This window comes from Symphodus melops (genome assembly GCF_947650265.1).
Source record: "Symphodus melops genome assembly, chromosome: 2".
In the NCBI taxonomy this organism is placed as follows: domain Eukaryota; kingdom Metazoa; phylum Chordata; class Actinopteri; order Labriformes; family Labridae; genus Symphodus; species Symphodus melops.
The window spans coordinates 21,072,775-21,094,096 of record NC_136692.1 but is presented as its reverse complement, the minus strand read 5'-3'; the positions used below and the strand labels follow the sequence as shown (position 1 = coordinate 21,094,096).

The 21,322-nt window shown below is 40.1% G+C and overlaps 2 protein-coding genes across 2 annotated transcripts; both read left to right on the top strand.

The window, feature by feature from the left end:
• Positions 1-388: 388 nt before the first annotated feature.
• On the top strand, positions 389-11,813 carry scrn2 (secernin 2). The gene is made up of 9 exons (XM_079338306.1): positions 389-560; positions 1,245-1,407; positions 3,082-3,263; positions 3,695-3,894; positions 5,565-5,780; positions 6,219-6,384; positions 7,623-7,803; positions 9,590-9,746; positions 11,264-11,813. The coding sequence occupies exons 2-8, from the start codon at positions 1,246-1,248 to the stop codon at positions 9,740-9,742; spliced, it is 1,260 nt and encodes a 419-aa protein (XP_079194432.1). The 5' UTR covers positions 389-560; position 1,245; the 3' UTR covers positions 9,743-9,746; positions 11,264-11,813.
• A 3,912-nt stretch (positions 11,814-15,725) lies between these two features.
• Positions 15,726-20,589, top strand: LOC306820267 (uncharacterized protein). The gene is made up of 3 exons (XM_079338073.1): positions 15,726-16,433; positions 16,526-16,621; positions 17,906-20,589. Exons 1-3 carry the CDS (start codon positions 15,798-15,800, stop codon positions 19,196-19,198), a joined length of 2,025 nt encoding a protein of 674 aa, XP_079194199.1. The 5' UTR covers positions 15,726-15,797; the 3' UTR covers positions 19,199-20,589.
• Positions 20,590-21,322: the final 733 nt, after the last annotated feature.

The window sequence follows — 21,322 nt, the reverse complement described above, 5'->3', positions numbered from 1 at the left end:
CCTGGTGTGTAAACGGGTGGAGTGCTCTCAGTTATGTTCGTTATGAAAAAAATATCTTGTTTACATTGGTGAATACATGGTGAGACGTTTGTCCAGCTCATCATTTTGAGTCACACAGACATGAACTCATGACTTGGTGAAGCTGATAATCAGCAACTATGATGAACAAATAGTTTGCATATAATTAAAGTTTTATTGGTACACACACTCAGGCTATATTTACAATGAATGTAGTGTGATACAATTATTTATTTACTGAAAAGTTTTTTGGAATTAACATGTAGGCTCTCACAAGTTTACTGATGAGTGGGTTTTCAGCATTGTAATCGGTGTCTGATAAACAGACGGAGGGGAGTAAGAGCTACATTATCATCGGGCCTGTTGTGCAGATTTTCACAGGTGTGGACTGGCCGCTCGTGTGAGACGGTGAGCTGTGCTTGTGGCCAGACGAGACGAGACCTTTAAGTACATACCTTTGGATTTCTCGGTCACGTGACTGGGTTTCTACAACCTGCCTTCCTCCAGTCGGCTGCCCGCTCCCACCATTGCAAAAAAAGAAGGTAACGTTTTTTTTTTTTCAGCATTCACGGACTAGCACTAGTTTGATTATTAGCGTTTAAATTCTCCCTTCCCTCAACCCCCGTGAAAAAAAAAAGCGGAATGACATGAGGCGACAGGCGAGTCGCTGCTCCGGAAAGACACCGGACTGTCAGTGAGCTCAGTCAGGCCTGTATCTGTCAGAAACACTGAAAACAAACCGAGCTGCGCTGCTCCACACTGCTTCTATCAGCACACCTTTACCTACATTATTGCCGGATCGAAAGCGATACATTGTGAATGCGAGGCGAGAGCGTTAATAAAGCAACGTGGCGGTGGGATTTGAGAAGATTACAGTCAATAAAGTGCTCTGCACAAAACTGCCTCCTAATCCCTGTGTGAAAGGGATGGGCAGTGCACCGGCTAGATCCGACTTTCTGCGAAAAGCTGGGTGGGGGAACAGAATCAGACTCTTCCTCTTCAATCCACGCAATAGGCTACATTATGGACTCACTTGTGCCGGATGTCAAACTCATTGTCAGACTTCAAGAGTAGTTTAAAATCGGATTGTTGACATGGTGTAGGCTAGTTATATGTCTGAAGGCACAGCTTAATTTACACATCATCACTTTTAGTTTTCTCCCCAGATCCAGCCAGACTTTCTTACAGTTCCCCACCCGTTAATTTTGTTGTTGTGTTTGTTGCAGGATGGCAGAGTCTCCCATGTCATGTGATTGTTTTGTTTCCTTGCCCCCTGGATCTCGCGATGACCATGTGATTTTTGGGAAGAACTCAGACCGTCCCCAGGATGAGGTGCAGGAGGTGGCCCACTTCCCTGCAGCATCGCACCCTCCAGGCTCCATGCTGGAGGTAATGCAGCCCTGCATCATGACTGACAACAGGCATCAGAAATACACAAGTAGTGCACAACAAACAATTACATACATTTAACAGTATTCACCACCTTGGACTTTCCACAATGTTTCAGTGGTAAACCGCTCCTTGGATTTAAATACCCTAATTTCCCCCTTTACCAGAAAAATCTGTGTAAAATAAGATATCTGATGGATGCAAAAGTCAATCCTGTAGGCAACTTGTTGCACGTTGTTTTTTTTCTGGGGGTTTCACAGCAACGCTTTTTTATATTTTCAAATAACATTGAATACCACAATTCTCCTCATACTTCAAAATGAGGCTCAATTGCACACAATCCTGATTAAATTCATTTTAAATGGTAGTTTTAATTAAAAAAAAACCCGCTACATATGGACATTGAAAGAGATTAATATTGATGCAATAGTTTTTACAATAATCTTCTCCACTTTGAAACTGGTGAAATATTTACATGGAAATATTCTCTCCTGTTAATTTTTAAAGGAAACAAAGTCAAAGTTTAGTCTGTTGAATCTTTTCTCTCTTTCACCTCTCAGTCATGCATGACTGGCTTTAGGCTCTCCCTATTCTGCCTTTATCTAAAGAATGATGTAATGTATGTTCTCTTAAGTCATTAACGTTTTTCATGTATTAAAATTAGCAGTCAGAGCTTGTGTATCTAACCTGAAACATAGTCCCAGGAAACTTCTCAAAGAAACCAATTACTTGAATGTCTGATGTATTAAAAAAGAGGGTTTGAAAATGAATTTTTGAATAGAACTATAAATCGTTGTCCAAACATTGTTTGTCTGTTGCATGCTTTCTTCTGTAACCACATTGCAGTGTAGAAGCTTGTTGAACAAAAAAATAAAAACAAAATAAAAGATGGGGACGATGTAGTGGCCATAGGTTATTTCTGAGACTCAGTGCTTGTTACAAGGTAACTAGCAGGCCTTTCTGTAAACAGGTATTATAATAAATAATTTGAACCTTGATAATAGTTCCTATATAAACACTAACAGCTACTTCTAAAGATGACATTTCTTATGCCCCCAACCCAACCTGTACATGTCAAACTTACTTTTTATGTTTGCGTTCATTAAAAATAAACAGTTCAAATGATCTTATTACATCTCATCAGCATCATTTTATTAGCATAACAAGTACCAGAAGGAGAAGTGTACAAAGAATTAATTAACCATTACAAAACTTATACAATAAAGGAACACAATGGTAATCAACATCTCAGTCTCTGTCTGAATAAAGGTATGTAACATATTCACACATACATATTTCACATGCAGTATACCTGCATTGCCTTCTTCCCACACATCTGAAAAGATCTGTTTGTAAATTGTAATTTAACTTCTCTTGCTTTCTGTAGTTGTAACAACTTAAAGATTTCATTGATTGGAATTCTGTTTAAAAGTACTGCAACACAGGATATACAGTTGTGTTAAACAGGATGATGACAATTATTGATGTATGGTAAGAAGTTGCACTCATTTAGTTTCACTGATGATGGAAAAAAAAAACCCACTTTTATAGTTTGAATGTTCATCTTTAGAATACCTGTAGATTCGTGTCCAAAATTGAGACAACTGACAATGTTTGTGGATTGCATTATGACCTTCATGTGAACTGTCTCGCACGCTCCAATTTTTGCTGCAGTGCACCTACGTCCAGATCCCCCAGGTGGAGCAGACACATGCTGTCGTCCTCAGTAAGCCTGCCTGGATGTGGGGAGCTGAAATGGGAGCTAATGATCATGGAGTCTGTATTGGGAATGAGGCTGTCTGGACAAAAGAGCCTGTCTCCTCCGGAGAGTCTCTGCTGGGCATGGACTTTGTTCGGTGAGCACCTGAAAACTATAGTACTTTATTCTTTTATTTATTTATTTTTTTTTGCCTTTTTTGTGCCTTTATTGGAGAGATAGGACTGTAGAATGAGTGAGAGAGAGAGAGAGACAGAGAGAGAGAGAGAGAGAGAGAGAGAGAGAGAGCGAGAGAGAGAGAGAGATTGTGTATTCAGTATTAATATCAACTCAATCCTTTTAGGATTTGATCAGAAGGGTGTGTAGATTGTCAGAAGCATGTTAATACAAATGTTTTAAATACCATTGAAGTTAAGCCCCCGCTGTAATATTTCTTCTAAATAACAAAACAAAGAGCATGAAGGAATCACAGACTTTATTTTATTTACAACCACATGACTGTTGCCTTGTAAAAGAGAAACTCAGACTTTAACAGTTAAAGATAATCAAATCTTCTGGCTTTAATCGCAGACTGGGGCTGGAGCGAGGTGACAGTGCCTGGGCGGCGCTCACTGTGATCACTGGCCTCCTGGAGCAGTATGGCCAGGGGGGGCCATGCAGGGAGGATCCTGAGCCCTTCAGCTACCACAACACCTTCCTCCTGGTGGACCGCAAGGAGGCCTGGGTGCTGGAAACTGCTGGAAAACTGTGGGTGGCACAGAGGGTCACGGGTGAGGATGCAGAATGAAACAGTGTGAAATGGGTGCATTTGTAGTTTAGACAAATACTCATTCAATAAAATGAAAGGGCTTTATTTGTATCAACATTTAGGAAACAGGAAACAGAGGCATCAAATGACAATATTATTTACTCGTAATTGATGCTGGGGAGTTGATGTTTGGTGTCACCGCTGATGGCAGAACAAAACTTTATTTAAAATAACAAAGCCTGTTGCTCGTTTCAGGACTTGTTAACACTTTAGATTGTTGTCCTGCTGACTTTGAACAATCTTCTGTGGTCTGTTCGTTTGTGACATTAGGTGTTTTACAGACAATATATTTTCATAACCACCACTGTCAGCCTACTATTAATGCAAAGTGCTTTGGTTGCAGTTACCTGAATGTGCCAACATTAAGGGGACATATTCAGAGACGATATCAGGTATAAAAAACACAGTAGTTTTTTTTTTCATGTTCTCTGTGATAAGTTTTGTCCTACAGATATTTACCTGTATTTATTTGAGACAGAATACAGCAGGCAAAATCAGAGTATATATGGAAGAAAAGAAAAGAGAGGCAAAATCTTTTTTGTCTGAATTTACTTCATTTACGTAGATCACTAAAAAGACATTAACATAAAAATATGGCAACAGTTCCCTTCAACAAACTTTGGTTGATCATGAATAATTAGGCCTTACACAAAAAAAACAATATCTAATTAGTCTGTGTGCTCTTTGATATTGGTATTGTATCCACCATCACCTCTTTCTTTCAAGGATACTTATGAAGTTCAAATTGTGATTTTTTTTTATCACTTTATCAAATGCCATTTTTATGTATATGTATAATATAATGTTTATGAGATTATTGTATTTCATTCTATTGCATGTACACTACCTTCTGCCTAGAAGCTCATTTTTAATCCAACATCTATTATTCTGTGTAATTCTCAGTCTGTAAACTCTGCATTTCCTGACTCTCTGACTTGGTGTATCAACCTGAAAGGATTTCAATGATTTCAATGAAAAACATTTTCAAAATAATTTGCACTGCACATGTCAGCAGGCTTAGAAACAGTGAAGCTTGAAGCAAAATGCTAACATTGGATGGCTAACATGCTCACAACACCTTTGCTAACATTTCTGCTTCTGTTCAGCACAGGATTTGATTGGAAACTGTATTCAACAGTGCTTTAGTTCTCGGGTAATGTGAGCAACACTGAAATGCTCTGGAGGGTTAAAATATTTAGTACCTACGTGACTCACATCTGCTCTTTAATGTGGCAAACGTTAATAGCAAAGTAAATAAAGCTCTCTCAGGTTTCTTTGTTCATAAGTCAATCTTCAACTTGAGTCCACAGATTACAAAGATGTGTTATATAATTCAGGAAATCCTGAAATTGTGATAAAGGGTTGCTCATTTATCGTGTCTGGATCCTCCTGTCAGCTGGAGATCAACTGTGCAAGCTGCTTTATTCAGACAAAGCTAAATATATGACAGCCAAATCCAAGCTCAAGATTTGATACAGGACAAAAATCATTGTCAAATAAAAAATGTAAAGGGTGTTAAAATTGAAAATTGTCGCAGTCCTAAACAAAGGATTTTCTTGTGCTTTTAAAAGCCACAAATTGTGTTTTCCAAAGCTCTCATAACATCTTAATAGCTGTTTTTTTTAATCTCAGAGGGTGTGAAGAACATCTCCAACCAACTGACAATCGGTTCAGAGGTCTCTGCAGAGCACCCGGAGCTGCGCAGTGTGGCCCAGGCAGAGGGCTGGTGGGATGGAGAGGAAGAGTTCAACTTCTCCAAGGTGTTCAGCCCAGAGAACCCGCCTGCAAGGATGGAGCTGGCCAAACAGCGCTATAAAGGAGGCACGGAGCTACTCCAGCAACATGATGGTGAGCATGGCTGCCGCGAGTTTCAATGTAACAAAGACTTTGACTGTAAGTTAGGTGTGACTCCAAATCACGCTGAAGAAAGATGTCCTAATTCATCCTTTGCACAAAGAACTGACCCTGCAAATACTTAACACTGCTGTTTATCCAGCTGAGAATATTTCCCCTATGAAGGGATTTAGAGTATGACTACATTTTGAAGCATACTACAAAAAAAAGACAAATATAAAAAATGTTGCAGTCAGAAATCTATTAAATAATAGATGGACGTCAATGACGCGCGCAACAAACACAATTGACAAACTATGTAATCACAGCTTTATAGAGCCATATGCCTATATGAGCCAATATTTCTGAACTATTTTATCATTTGGTGCAACTTAGCAGCATAGTGAGCATAGTGAGTTTTGTTCTTAGTTTGTTCTTCTCTCCTGCTCCCAGGCTCAGTGACAGCAGAGGTGATGATATCCATTCTGAGGGACAAGCCCAGTGGCATCTGCATGAACTCTGGAGGTTTCTGCACCACAGGCAGCATGGTGTCTATCCTGCCCAGAGACTGCAGCCTGCCTTGTGTCCACTTCTTCACGGCCACCCCAGACCCCTCCAGGTTAGTCTGTAACCAATCTAATAAATCATCTCGATTAAAAGCATCGATTATGACTATTCCGCTTCGCTCTGTAGCAAACTGCTGTAAACCCAATACTGTAATAATCACTTCAAATGGAAAGTTCATAATTCTTTCTAAAGTATTCGAACTACAAGGGCTCATAAGTGATTCACAGTTTATTTTATTTGTGTTTAAGAATGTTATTGCTTTACTCATTGTCTCTATGATTATTTCCCAATCATTTAAAGAGTTACTACTTTCCAGAGGAGAATTTGTTACTAGTAGTCTATGTGTTATACTTCAAACTAATTCCAAATGTTAAATTGTTGAGTCTACAGTAAAGCATACAATTTGACATACATGAAGATAATTCCTTTATAAAAAATATTTATACACTTAAGTGATATTGTGCCGATCTTTAATGGAAATAACTCTAGGAAATCCTAATCATTTGAAAATATCTAATTTATTTCAAAACTGTTTAAAGGTTTGTTTTTGGACTTTTGGGGCCTTTATTAAGAGACGTGGGAGGGGATAGAAATAAAATAAAAAAAGTCAGAGAGAGAGTGTGGGAAATGGCATGCAGAAAAGGAGCAACAGATTGAGTTCCGGAAAACTTAAAAAACAGTCAGAAAATAAAAGCTCCATAAAAGGCATCACTTATAAATGTTTCGATTTTTAACCCTGGACGCTTTCCCTACTAACGTCCTATTGTTTGTCTCGGCATCCTTATTTCACTTTTTATTCAGTATCATGAGGAACAGTCGACTTAAGTGCAGAAACGTTTCTGGTGTGTGATAGCTTCTGTTCTGTGGGGAAAACAATGACGTTGATTTTCCATTTTTATGGCATCAGAAACAAAAACATTAAAAACAAAAGGAGCAATATTGACTAAGAAATGACAGTGAAACAACAAGAAAATTATTAGTTCACTCTTCAATTCAATGCCTCTTTTGTATTTGAATAATCTTTCTTTATGTTAAATTCTGAATTGGCAGATTTGTTTGGTCACGCATATGAAATGATAACAATGAGAAAAATGAACCCTCAACATGACATTAAAAAAGACCAGATGTACCAAACTGTTTTTCAGACCTCAATAATCTTTCAACCTTATCTAACCTTACTTTTCCTGCATTTTTCTGTCTTCACTTTGGTTCAGATGAAATTTCTTAAGGCTGGGTTTCATTCTTTCCTCTTCCTTTCCCTGTTGACCTACCCCACCCACACTCTGGTAGGTCTGTATTCAAGCCTTTTGTCTTTTCGGATGGTGCCACCCCAGTGCCGAGGGTGGTCTCCCCACAGTTTGGTCCAGACGACCCCGTCAGGAAGCAGCCTCGTTTTCAGAGCCGGGTGGACCGCAGACATGACCTTTACAAGGCCCACCAGGTGGCGCTCAGCTCCATGGAGACTAACTCGGTGGGCACAGATAGATGACATTGGTCAATGATGGCTTTACACAGAGCCTGGCAGAGCTGAAAGTTCTCATTCATTTCATTTATACATCCAAATTTAAACCTTATTCACAGATAGCTGAACTCAGTCGTATATTATTAAAAAGCTCAGAAGAACAGAACTGACACTCACAGTGTCTAGCTAGACTCGCGGTATGAGTTTAGACTAAACAGAAAACATACCACAAGTACACATTGAACTCCAAAGAGCAGGGTTTAAATCCTGTTGCATCCAAAGGACAAGGTAATGATGCTGAGAGGTATTGTTACTTCCAAACAAAAACAACATCGTAGCACTTTGTCTGGCAATCCAGACAGAGAAAATTGGTTGTCTTGTGGAATCATTGTCAAATACTTTTAAGAAAAACTAACATTTGAACTTTTGTTAAGCCTTTTATAAAGAAATGTATATTACATAAGGAAAGTTTTTGCCTCAAAGGAAGTCCAGGGAGCGTTTTAAAAATACAGGGAGGAGAGATTTGTGCCAATTCTGAATTTTATACTATGATTCAAAAAAGTAGTAAATATCAGCCTGCATGTCTTTTGGAGAGTGTTATTATTCTTAACTATTCTCCCACAATGCAGTGTGTAATGATAGGTCGGCTGCAGTTTAACAGCAGCTGGTGATGCATCATGTATAAATTGCATTAGGGTAAAAAAGAAGCACAGTGTAAAAATAGCTTAAGTTGTGAAGTCTAATTAAGTTATTAGCTTAGGTATTAACTAACTTGTGGAAAAACCTTTTCTCTCCTACAGTACAGGAGAACACTGTTCTTGTTTTGTGTTTATTCCCACTGATTTATTATTCTAATCTAAACCCTGATCATTTGCTGACTCTAACCAAGTGTCTAAACCAAACCAAACCCTAAGATAACTTATGAGGGAAAGGTTTATGAAAGGATTGTGGTTTACATTAGGATTATAAAAAGAAGGTTGTTAGAGGCACATCACGGAGGCAGGAGGGTTGTGCAAAAACAGCATACTGAGGAAGAAGGTGTGCCTGCACACTTAGTCAAATGCCACAGAAAGTTTCAATTCAGCGTTTCGACCTGAGGTCTTCTTCAGGTGATCGAACTGAAGAAGACCTCTGGACAGAACACTATAATTGTAAGAGAAGTGTAACACTGAGAGTTTGTTTTTACACAAAAGATCAAGAACAGCGACTCCCTGGGTAAGAGTTCTGCCGTTGACCTACTGTATGAGCAACATAGCCAATTATAGCACAGTATGGTGGGGGAAAGTGATACTGTAGTGGTGGTGCTTATTTCACTCACAACTTCAGCTCTTTAGTTCAACTTAAAAGTAAAATTCTAAAAAAAAGGAACTTTAGAAAAATAAAATACTCGAATTTCCCTCGGGATCAATAAAGTTTCTATCTATCTATCTATCTATCTATCTATCTATCTATCTATCTATCTATCTATCTATCTATCTATCTATCTATCTATCTATCTATCTATCTATCTATCTATCTATCTATCTATCTATCTATCTATCTATCTATCTATCTATCTATCTATCTATCTATCTATCTATCTATCTAAGAATCAGCATCTAATAGATAGCCTATTTAAAATAAAAATATATATAACATTTCAACACCACTATTTTATACTGCTTCTCCTTGGGCTTGATAATGTGAATAAGCAGATGTGGCATGTAGATGAACTTGACGGTTTGTGATAGCAGATGAACTTTTCTACACTGATGACTGGTGTTTTCACGTGTCTGTCTGTCTCTCTGTATCTCAGGATGAGGGTTTAGCCATCTATGAGATTCTGATGGATCTGGAGTCGCAGTGTCTGAGTGAGATTTCAGCCATGCTTAACGGAGAGATACCAGGAGAGGAACTGGGTGGCTTATTTTTTGATTGCGTGGACACAGAGATTAAGTTCTACCAGTGAGCAGGTGGGTGGCATCGACAGCTGCGTTGATTTTATTTATTATGTATGAATGTGTTCCTGTTTAAGGAAAGCTTCAAACTGCAAAGAGGGAATTCAAAAACTAACACAGATACATTCATTGTTATAGTGAATGACTTCAATAATACTATGACTTGGGTAGAAATAGTGGTAATAAACTACAATAGTTCATGGTAATAAACCATATAATGCAGTAAGAAGTGTACATTTTAACGATGGAATACGTAATGCATAAAACAATGCTTCAGGTGATCTACAAACAGTGTTATGGTGTAGATCGTACAGGCGAGTGTGCTAAACTCACTTTATAATACCCTCAACACTATAGCTGCGTCACAGTTCTCTTTAGTTGCATCCATCCTTCCCAAACTTGCATCCTTTACTTCGGTCTTACATTAATCCCTTCTGGAGAGACGCAAGGAAATTAAATAAAGAAAGCACAAGGACATACACACACATACACACACACACACACACACACACACACACACATATATACTTGTACTTCTGGTTTGAACGAAGAGAAAGGAACAAGGAAACATAATTTAAGAGAACTGAGATTCAGCGTATGTGTAGCAAATAGTTACCGAGCAGTGGTCCACAATCAAATTCTGGATATAGTATAATAATGTTAGCTTTTGTTGGGTTGAGCAATGTATTCATAAAAGCAGACATCTGAGTATCCTTGCTGGAGATGTATTGATTTACGATGAGGGCCCAGTTGATGTAGAAAGGTAACATCCGACAACATACCTTGTGATACTAACGTATCCAAACCAGCGATAAAGACTCATTAGAAACCTGTTTAGAGAGGCAGAGTATTAAACCTCAGTAAACATTTCAAAGAAGTTTAATTCTCGAAGTAGTTTACTTTTCCCAACTGTGTTTACTTTAATTTGTTCCTATTATTTGATACAATCTAATAATCTAACTTGTTTTTGTAACTTGTAGAGTTAGAAAGAATGCCCGTGCACTGCACTTTGGTTCAATTTAATCAAAAGAACTCTGTCTATTTTGTTTACACAGTCTATGGGATCCTTGCATAGCTTTGAGTGTAATATCTGAATCAGACCCAGGTAAACGATGATCTTAAAGATCATTAAGAGTTTTTATTTGTATGGTGAAAAGAACTGTGAAGTCGTCATGCAAAACAAAAAATGGAAACAGCATGCCTGAAATCCAAGTGGAAGACCAGCCAGAGCTGTCACAAGTTTTATTAATCAAATATTGAATGACTTAACCATCAACTTTGAACAGTCAGGTGTTGTTTTTGGCATCAGCAAGGAAGCCTCAAAACATCAGATAGCGTCAGTCATAGTTAGACAGTGAGATTAAGAACTGGAAGTTGTTATGAAAGCAGTTGTTCTAATAACACGTTTACATTTTCTGTTGTTTTGTTTAATTCTTAGCAAACATGTACAATCCCTCTGTGTTGAACTGTAAATGTGGATGTGTTCCCAGCATAGATAAATAAGGTCATAATGCAAATTTCCTTTGTTACAGCACCCTCATGTGGAGATCCCTAGCACTGGCTCGGTTGCAGGACAGGGCTCCTGGGACTGATATGAAATGTGTTCCACGTCTGATGGGTCTCCGCTATGCTCACATCATATACATCCCTGACACCATTCCATCATTAACACAGACTTCATGTCTAAAATGCACATGTGATAGGAGAAAATGTATCATCTGTATCACCCAGGGAGCAATGACTGCACTTCAGTAGTGAGAATAATGATGTAGATAAACAGGAGCCTATGTAGAGGGGGTTGCACAAATACTGTGAATACAGCATTTCTATACTGTTTTGTGTTTGTTGGAAATGAATTATTTGTCATTTGATGAATACCTGTCCGAGAAGCTCTAGTAAAGAATAAGCATAGTCTTTCTTGATGTGTTGTAAGCTTTACGTGACACTTTAGTGTTGCTTGTGTGGGCTATGTTTGAGGATTCACACATTAATCTTTTAAAATTCGTTAATAAATATTTTGCAAACTCCTTTCAGGTTAAACCACATTTCTTCTCTACTCAAAATAAAGATTTATTAAATGTACCTCCATTATTTGTGAATCTTAAAATCAGCTTCAGCTCGATGTTTCAGCGTGTACTGCATAAACTTTGTGTTAAAGTTAAGAAGCCAAACATACACTGTAGGTATTGTATAATGAAACACGCATTGTTTACCATTAATCTGTTGAGATAAATTCAGCCATTCCCTGGCTGCGTACACTGTTCAAACACATAAGGGAAAACCTTAAACAACACAATGTGATTCCAGGTCACTCACACTTCTGTGAAATCAAACAGTCAAGTCCACTTGAGAAGCAACACTGAGTGACAATCAATTTCACATGCTGTTGTGCAAATGGAATAGACAACAGGTGGAAATTGTAGGCATCAGGTAAGACACCCCCAATAAAGGAGTGGTCACTTTTGAGTGCTTTCATTCTCGTGGTAGCATGAGACGGAGTCTACAACCGACACAAGCGGCTCAGGTAGTGCAGCTCATCCAGGATGGCACATCAATGCAAGCTGTGGCAGGAAGGTTTGCTGTGTCTGTCAGCGTAGTGTCCAGAGCATGAAGGCGCTACCAGGAGACAGGCCAGTACATCAGGAGACGTGGAGAAGGTCGTAGGAGGGCAACAACCCAGCAGCAGGACCGCTACCTCCGCCTTTGTGCAAGGAGGAACAGGAGCCCTGCAAAATGACCTCCAGCAGGCCACAAATGTGTCTGCTCAAACGGTCAGAAACAGACTCCATGAGGGTATGAGGGCCCGATGTCCACAGGTGGGGGTTGTGCCTACAGCCCAATATCGTGCAAGATGGCATTTGCCGGAGAACACCAAGATCGGCAAATTTGCCACTGGCGCCCTGTGCTCTTCACAGATGAAAGCAGGTTCACACTGGGCACATGTGACAGATGTGACAGAGTCTGGAGACGCCGTGGAGAACGTTCTGCTGCCTCCAACATCCTCCAGAATGACTGGTTTGGCGGTGTGTCAGAAATGGTGTGGGGTGGCATTTCTTTGGGGAGGCCGTACAGCCCTCCATGTGCTCGCTAGAGGTTGCCTGACTGCCATTAGGTACCGAGGTGAGATCCTTAGACCCCTTGTGAGACCATATGCTGGTGCGGTTGGCCCTGGGTTCCTCCTAATGCAAGACAATGCTAGACCTCATGTGGCTGGAGTGTGTCATCAGTTCCTGCAAGATGAAGGCATTGATGCTATGGACTGGCCTGCCCGTTCCCCAGACCTGAATCCAATTAAGCACATCTGGGACATCATGTGTTGCTCCATCCACCAACGCCACAATGCACCACAGACTGTCCAGGAGTTGGCGGCTGCTTTAGTTCAGGTCAGGGAAGAGATCCCTCAGGAGACCATCCGCCACCTCATCAGGAGCATGCCGAGGCGTTGTAGGGAGGTCATACAGGCACGTGGAATTCAACTTGTTTTAATTACATCAAAGCTGGATCTGCCTGTTGCGCGTTTTTCCACTTTAATTTTGTGTGGTTAATAAATTTGATTTCCATTGATCATTTTTGTGTTGAGCAGTGTATATTCTGGAAATGTTGATTGTGTTACTTATTCCTCTGTACAATCTGTTTAAGATGCATGCTAGTCTAATTATTCAACTATCAGAGAGAGTTGACCTATTGATCTATGTTTGCTCTTTGACACTCCCACATGATTCGGTGATTACTGTCCAATCCTTGTGTGTAAAAATACTATTTAAAATCCCTAGAAGCCATACCGAAATTACTATCCCTTAAAACAACCAGTTTTAACGTGACACCTGTAGCCAAATCATAATAAGACTTATGGTCCAACTGATATATGGTACAGTCTAGGCCTACAATATCCATTTGGTTGTTCTGTTCATCCTCCTCTGTTTGAATATGTATTTTGTCCTTACCATTGCTGCCTCTGCTTCGTTTGTGCAAAAGTTTTATCTGGGCTGATTTGAGGCTTTTTCAAATGGTGGCATTCACAAATTTCTTTCTCCGGTTTAACCAGCATCTCCTTTCATGAAACTAGTCCTCTTTCGACTGGAGGAACTATCCCCCGGAACTATGGTCTTTTTGAAGAACTGTGTGTTTTCACCAGATCTACCAGGGTATAAATGTAGTTCTGGGGTAGAACCCCTAAAAAAGATCCTGCTGGATGTACTTTCTGAAGGTCCAAGGACTTTTGACAATATAGAGCATGCAACCCCTGCAGAGGTGAATGTCTCTGATTGGTCAGTCACAGCAGGGTGTTAGACTGACTTCATTGGTTTCTTTTTTAAAGAGATTCCCATTGAGGCAAACTAAATATGATGCAGAGTTCCAGTTGGTCTCAGAGCATATCTGTATTTGTGTTACTAGTATTTTAATACAGGTGTAGTCTAAACACTCAAGCTTTGTCGATTTTAAATATGGCTGCAAGGAAAGAGCAGTTTATTTATTTTAGTTCATTCACACCTCTTTAGGATATTTTCTGACACCAGCACGTGCTAATTAGAGTAGGCCTATGATTCAACATGAACTTGAAATCGCCACCAGCCATAATGGGTTTATGTGCCTATATGGACACAAATATCTACATGAACTTTAGTGTGTCTGTCCTTAAAGGATTTACCTTGACGTTGTATACATTGTGTTTTTTATTCAGTTCATCGGTGCTGCAATATAGCCCAAGAGGTGGTGCTTAATTATCGGGGTTGATTAAAAACTAATAAATCCCAAAGCATTGTGTTGTTCACACTCCATCCAGTAGGTGGAGGTAATATATAAAATGATCTGCTGCCAAGAGGGTCAGTAACCAACCAACCCCGCGTACCACCACCTCATAGAAATGTGTATGAAGTATCGTGAAGAGTATACTGCAGTTTTTTGTTGCATGGGTTATTATACAAATTAATAATCATCGTTTTATCATGTGCAGCTTGTTCCCTTCGTCCAAACTGAAGGTATGGGGCCGTTAAGTTGGTTGCTATGTGGGGTTGTTGGCTAACAGTGTTAGCTTAGCCATCAGCTGCTCCCTGCAGTGCAGACACGGTGTGTTATTGAGGATAAATTTCTCGAACTATAGGTTCAATGATCGATTTGGTTTATCGTTATAAGTTTGGGAAAATCCCAAACAAACAACACTTGTATTTCTAATTGTCAAGCTTCGTGGGTTTACTTTTTCTATACTAGCTTGGAAGCTAGCGTGATAGTAGCACTGTGATAACAGGTCGACCTGTCTGGATCAGAGATCTCAGTGGTGATTTAGTCTTTGTAAAACTCAGGCTGTCATCCACCTTCTCGTCAAAGGACACTGCTAACAGTACGGTAAGTTCACAATAATTCCTCTCTACGTGAAAGCAGATGGTCTTTTCTGTGAGTTGCATTGAACTGGTCACTTTTAGTCCACTAAATCTGAATCACATCTTATTATTTACTTACTTTCAATTCAAACTTGGCTGTGTTTGTTCACAAAGTTGTCACGTGTATCTTTTCCGTCGTTTTAGTTTGCTCAACCTGTCCTTTCACGAAATCTACCTCCTCTTCTTAATACCTACTGTTTCTCCTTTTCCTCCTCTCTTTCTTTCATCTCCTTCCCTCTTCCTATGCCTCCTCCCCTATTTGTTCCCCATCTCCCCTCTTTCTTACATCTCCTTCCCTCCTGCTTCACCACTTTCCCCCTTTCTTTCACCTCCTCCTCTCTTCCTACACCTCCTCCCCTCATCCTTTAATCTCCTTCACCTCCTCCCCTCTTCTTTTCCACTTCTTTTACTTTCATCTCCTCCCCTCTTCTTTCTCCTTCTCCCTTCATTCTTAAATCTCCTCCACCTCCTCCCCTCTTCCTTTTGCCTTCTCTCTTCTTTTACCCTTTAACCTTTAACCTGCTCTCCTCCTCACCTCCTTTCCACTACTCCCCTCTCAAATCCACGAAGTGCTGATAACTAAGGATATTAATAACAAGTCCTATGAGCTGAAACGGATGCCTACTATTTCTCCTTTTCCGACAGTCTTTAACATCCATCTACCTGCTGGAGCTGCTGAGATGAGATAATGTACTCCAGGTCTGAGTACAGTGAGAGGGGGCAGTACAATGACAGAGGTTCAAGGCAGGGGGATGGCTATGATAACAGATGGAAAGAAAGATTTGAACCTCATGGAGATCTACAGCAAGATTCTTATCATAAATATGGCGGGGATGGACACAGAAGTGCAGAGAGGACAAGCAGAGGTAGAGAGTACGGGGACTCACCTAAGAGGATGCACAGTAGAGATTCATTGAACAAAGAGTGGAGTAGAAGGAGCCCTGTAAGAAGACGCATGTCCTCATCAGATTGGGGATCCTCTGAAAAGAAAAGGCGGAGGGGTGCAGAGGATGATGAGGATGATTACAAATACCGACGTGAGACTGAGGATAGATCAAATCGATTTTCTCCAGACAACTTCTCACGCTCGCGTACAACCAAGGATTTTAAACCCTCAAGGCCACAGGACGAAGATTTAAAATACAGTAAAACAGCACAAGACTCGAGACACAAATATCGGCATGAGGAATTTACCTACAGGCAACAACAACAAGCTGATTTAGTTTGCAGAGCATCTTCTGGATATGACAACGATAGAGATAGCCGCGAAAGAAGCTGGGACCGTTCAAGAGAGCGGAAAAAGTCACAAGATTACTCTACCAAGGTGAGTCACAACTTACACTGTTTTGATGCCATGTAAGGATTGTTGTTTGATCAATTGTTTAAAAAAAATAAATGCTCCTTACACTTTAACAGAAATATGCCAAACCCAGAGACGACAGCTCTTCCACAGACTACGAGGATAATCATCACAATAGAGCAAGGAGTTCTTTGAATGGATCTGGAGGACAGGTTGGGTTTTTTTTTTTTATTATGTTGCAACTATGGGCTATTCTCATCAAGAATGAGAGATAGTAGAAATCTGCTTTGGGTTCAGAATATTATTTTTACCTACAGTTGAGGGTTGGGAACTGAATGCAGCTCCAACAACATTTATTAATTAATGTTATTGTCCCAATAAAATACCATACAGGGACATGATTCTTCTTTTTTACTTGAAATAATAACCCAGTAGACTTTAATCATGCATGGAAGTGCTCAAGGAAAAAAGGGTAATGCAAAACAATATAAATGTTTGCATTTCATCTTTTCAACACAGTCACAAATCACACAGCTGCGGCAACAAATCTCTTTAAAATGAACTGAAAGATAAGGATACCCACCCATGATCCCATCCAAAGCCACAGACTTGATTGTGTTCATTTTTTTTAACAGCACATACTGCGATTACAATGGATTCCTGACTAAACAAAAACTGCACATCAAAATCTTGGATGTCAAGACTATCAAAAAAGGCCCAAACAGACAGGTTGCACAAAGAACTCAGCAGAAGATATTTTTTTTTATACAACTAATCCCAGTAAAGTTTTTAGTGCCCTCAATGATCAAACACCAAAAGAGCAAACATTGAGTCAAGCCAAATCAAGTTTAAAAACAGCTTCAGCTGAAGAAAGTGCTTTACAGGCTTCCAAACAGATACTTACCTAGACTAAAAACAGTCTGGGACTCAAATCATCAAAAGGGTAAAAAACAAACGTTCTAATAAATAAAGTAAGTCACGGACTTGGACCCTTAAGATAAGGTCGGGGACCCACAGGGATGCACTATTCCACAATCGCAGTCTAAAATATTCTCTGATCTTTCTTTATGTAGTTATATCATATATCATATGTAGGTATCATTATGGACTAGAAGCAGAAGCTCCAGGCACAGTTGGCACAGTTAAGAGTTTACTTTTGGTTTAATTCATCATGGAGCTAAAGAAGATACCTTTGCGGGAGGGAACTGGCTTTTTTCAAAAAGTCCACGCCAAAGATGACTTGTAAGAGACGAATGGTGCGATGAGGAGTGTAGCCTCTGTAAATGGGGCAAGCTCTACAAACTGCCAATTCAGTGCCACTCAGTATTTTCCTCTAATTGTCAGAAAACACAATTTGCCCGGCTACAGGTTCAATCTGAGAATCACTACAGATGTTGCACATTTTGTTCCATGTCCTATGTTTTCATTAGTCATAAATGACCTTTTTTTTTTTATATATAAATTAATTTGGGTTGCTTCTGTGTGTTTCTCATCAGTCTTTCAATAGCAATGTCTTCAACCAAAGCTCTACTGCTCCTGAGCAGACAAAGGCCAAGGGTTTCCAACGCTTCCTAGATGTGCTCAACAAGGGTGTGAATGTGGACATGCTCACCAAGATAGTGACTCAGAACTGTGACGGAGAGGAGGATCGAGCACAGTCTCCAAATTCGTTCATGCAGTCTGAAGATCGAACATGGTCCCCGACTTGTGTTAGAGGGCAACAGGGACGTGTCAAAAAACCCAGCGATTGGAGTGAAAGCCTGGGACCACAGAGAGGTGCGTCTCCTCATCACAGGTCCTTCAGCCCGAAGAGGAACTTTCTGTCCGATGATAAAGTGCTGCAAAGGGGTGAAGGAGGACGCAGCTGCTTGAGCTCCAGCAGCAGATCCAGGTCTCCATCAGTGGTGGAAAAGACGACGCTGACACCTGAAGAGGAGCACAAGCGCCGTCAAATGCAAGATGTTTTGCAGGCCATTGGCATGAATTTAGGATTTGAGGAACTAGGCCAAATGTCACATCGGATCCAGGAGCGTTTGTATGGGAAAAGGGACGGTGACAGGGAGGGCCACCGCAGAAAAAGCAGAGAACGGGACACAAGACGCACGTATTCCCCGAGACTGCATAGCAGGTCATCATCAAGTAGATCAAGTATCAGTCCACCTCCTCCAGAGAGTGACTTGAAAAGGGATGCTGATAGTGCTCAGAGGGATGTAACAGACGTACAACAAATACAGATACTTCAGTCTGCTGAATATGAGACAAATTCCAGCTCTAACACATTTCATGATAAGGAGAATTGTGAAACACACTCTCAGGGAATGAGTTCCGTGTCTCAGGCATTTTCCCAAAATCCCACATACAATTTGTCAGAGCCATCTCCTCCACCTGTGATGCCAGTGTACTCTCCGGTAAACCGCTCACCCCTGCCCTTCTCAGCCCTGCCCCCCACTCTGCCGTCAGCTCCTCCCCCGTCTCTGCCTCCAGCTTTTCCACCCGTTCCGCCCCCTGCACTCCCACCTGCTCTGCCTCCTTATTTGCCTCATGTCGGACCCAGGTTTTTATTCCCTCGCCAGTTTCCCCCTTTTCCTGTCCCCCGCGTCCCGAACTTGAACCTGTTTCCAGCTCTGCTGCCTCAAATGAGACACCTGTACCCACAACACATCGGCAGTCCTCAGCCACCGTTCTTTAACCTCCCACAGATGAACCCAGTTCCGCCTATTAACAACACACAGAATAAAAAAACACAGAGGCCTCGCTGCTTGCAGGTCATCGAAACAAAACAGGCTTGATGAAGACGGTTGAAGAGGTTTAAAATCTGAAACTGACTGATAAAGATGATCAACATGTCTGTCCACTGCAGAACAAGAAACTGTGTTTTTTTTTCTTCATGAAATGAACAGTCTTGACTTCAGCCGGTCCAGTTATGACACCGAAATGAAACTCTGAACATTGTTTCGAATAAATTAAAAAGTGTTAATTAAACAGTCAAACTTGACCATTAACAACTTGCATTTTATTAGTCAAATACCTGCACATTTTAGCTGTTCAATTGTCATGATTCCGGAGTAATGCAGGAGTAAGATGATGGCAGGACGAAAACAACAATAGTCCAAAATTATCAGTCAATGTTCATTATCATGTGTTTTTTAAATCATCTAAATTATCTGTAGAAGTCTCCTTCTACAGGAAAGGAGAGGAAATCCTGCAGAAAACAACGTGACGTACATAGTGTCTCTCTAAAGCTCTCCATACTGTGGACAACGTCAGGAGGGGCTGCAAACTGAACTGCTGCTAGCTTGTTCATTATGTGCTCTTCTAGGTAAGGACTCCATTGTTGTTCAGAGTTGAAGTGGTTTTTACCGTGAGCTGAATGATTTGCACAGGTCTCTTCCTCTTCAAAAGAAATGGGGCCCAGTGATGTAAAAACCATTACAAAAAAAAGAATCAATGTTTAATGTAAAGCAATCTTTCTTTCTCTGACCCTCCTGCAGGAGTTTCAGGGGCTGGGAGCGGATCTGTCTCACAGATCAATCATAAAATAAAAAAAATAGGGATCTCAACTTAAACCACCAAAGAAAGTATTTCAGTTTGTTTTGAAGGTATTCGACAGCTCCATAGAAAAGTCTGATTAATGATTGTCTTGCACGTAAACCATGTGAGTCACATACAGGCTGTTTTAAAGTTGTGGTGGCACTGCTCTGGTATTTAGCAACGATCTAAAACCTACGAAGCAGAACAGCAGAAAAAGAAATCTTTTGTTCCCAACAATATGAAGGACATCAAGTTGATTGAGAAAGCTATTCAGGATGTTTGAGCTCCTTTATGTATAGCACATTGTCATGCTAAAGAATTACAGAAACAATGTTCAGATAGTGTCCTCTGATTTTTTTTTTCAAAACTTTCCTGTCTTGATTTAGTTTTTCAGAGTATCAGAGACTTGGTACATTTGAGATGCTGTTTGAGTCATCATTGTCTCCAGAGGTGGTCTTATCGGGAACAGGACTTTATCCTAATAAATCACCGTAGTCAGGTGTTCAATCTCACTGGCTTTGTTCAACATGATCACTAAAACTGCTCTTTCCTTAAGCTGTTGGGTTTATAGTTTGACTTGCATTGTTTTTGTGTATAAATGTGTTGTGTAAATAATTTGAATGACAATATTAAAACACATTTAATTGAGGTTAAAGCTGTTGACTTGAATTAATCCTTTGCTACCTCACTTTATTTCTGCATGTAGGGATCACTTGGCAGCTCTTACACACATTTGACCAGTTTTGACAATGACGTGTATGGACTCATGTTTCTGACATTACTGATTCGTGTACTGATTGTTTTGGAAATTTATTACGTTTTCAGAAAAGCTGAAAACCGATGAAAATGAGACGGGAGCCGCCGCTTGGATTCAAGTCCAGGCTGCCCGCCTTGAGGATTTTCTGCATATTGGTTGCACACACTGACCAATAGGCATACATTGTCCAACAAGTTTTATTATGTGCAAACAAGTTGGATGATAACTTGTGTGCACAAGAAAATTATCTTGTTCCTAACTTGTGCACATGAACTACATTTCATCTCATCTTTACTTCTAAAATATGGTACAACTGGAGAACGCAGACCCCAAATAAAGGAGTAAAAGAAATCCTTTATTAATCCATCCAGGGGAAATGAAGAACCCATTTCATATTGTACCTAACTCTGGCATCATGATATATTACATGCAAACAGTTTGAAGCTGACATACATCCTGCTTTATGTTATCAGTCAAACATTTCACACCCATTTCACTGTGAACTTTAATCTCGACTATTTCCTCACCACATAAACTTTTCACAGAATCTTAAACTAGAAAACAACAGAACAAACAGTCTCACAGTATACATAGATGGAGTAACACAATGGATACAAACAGAAAT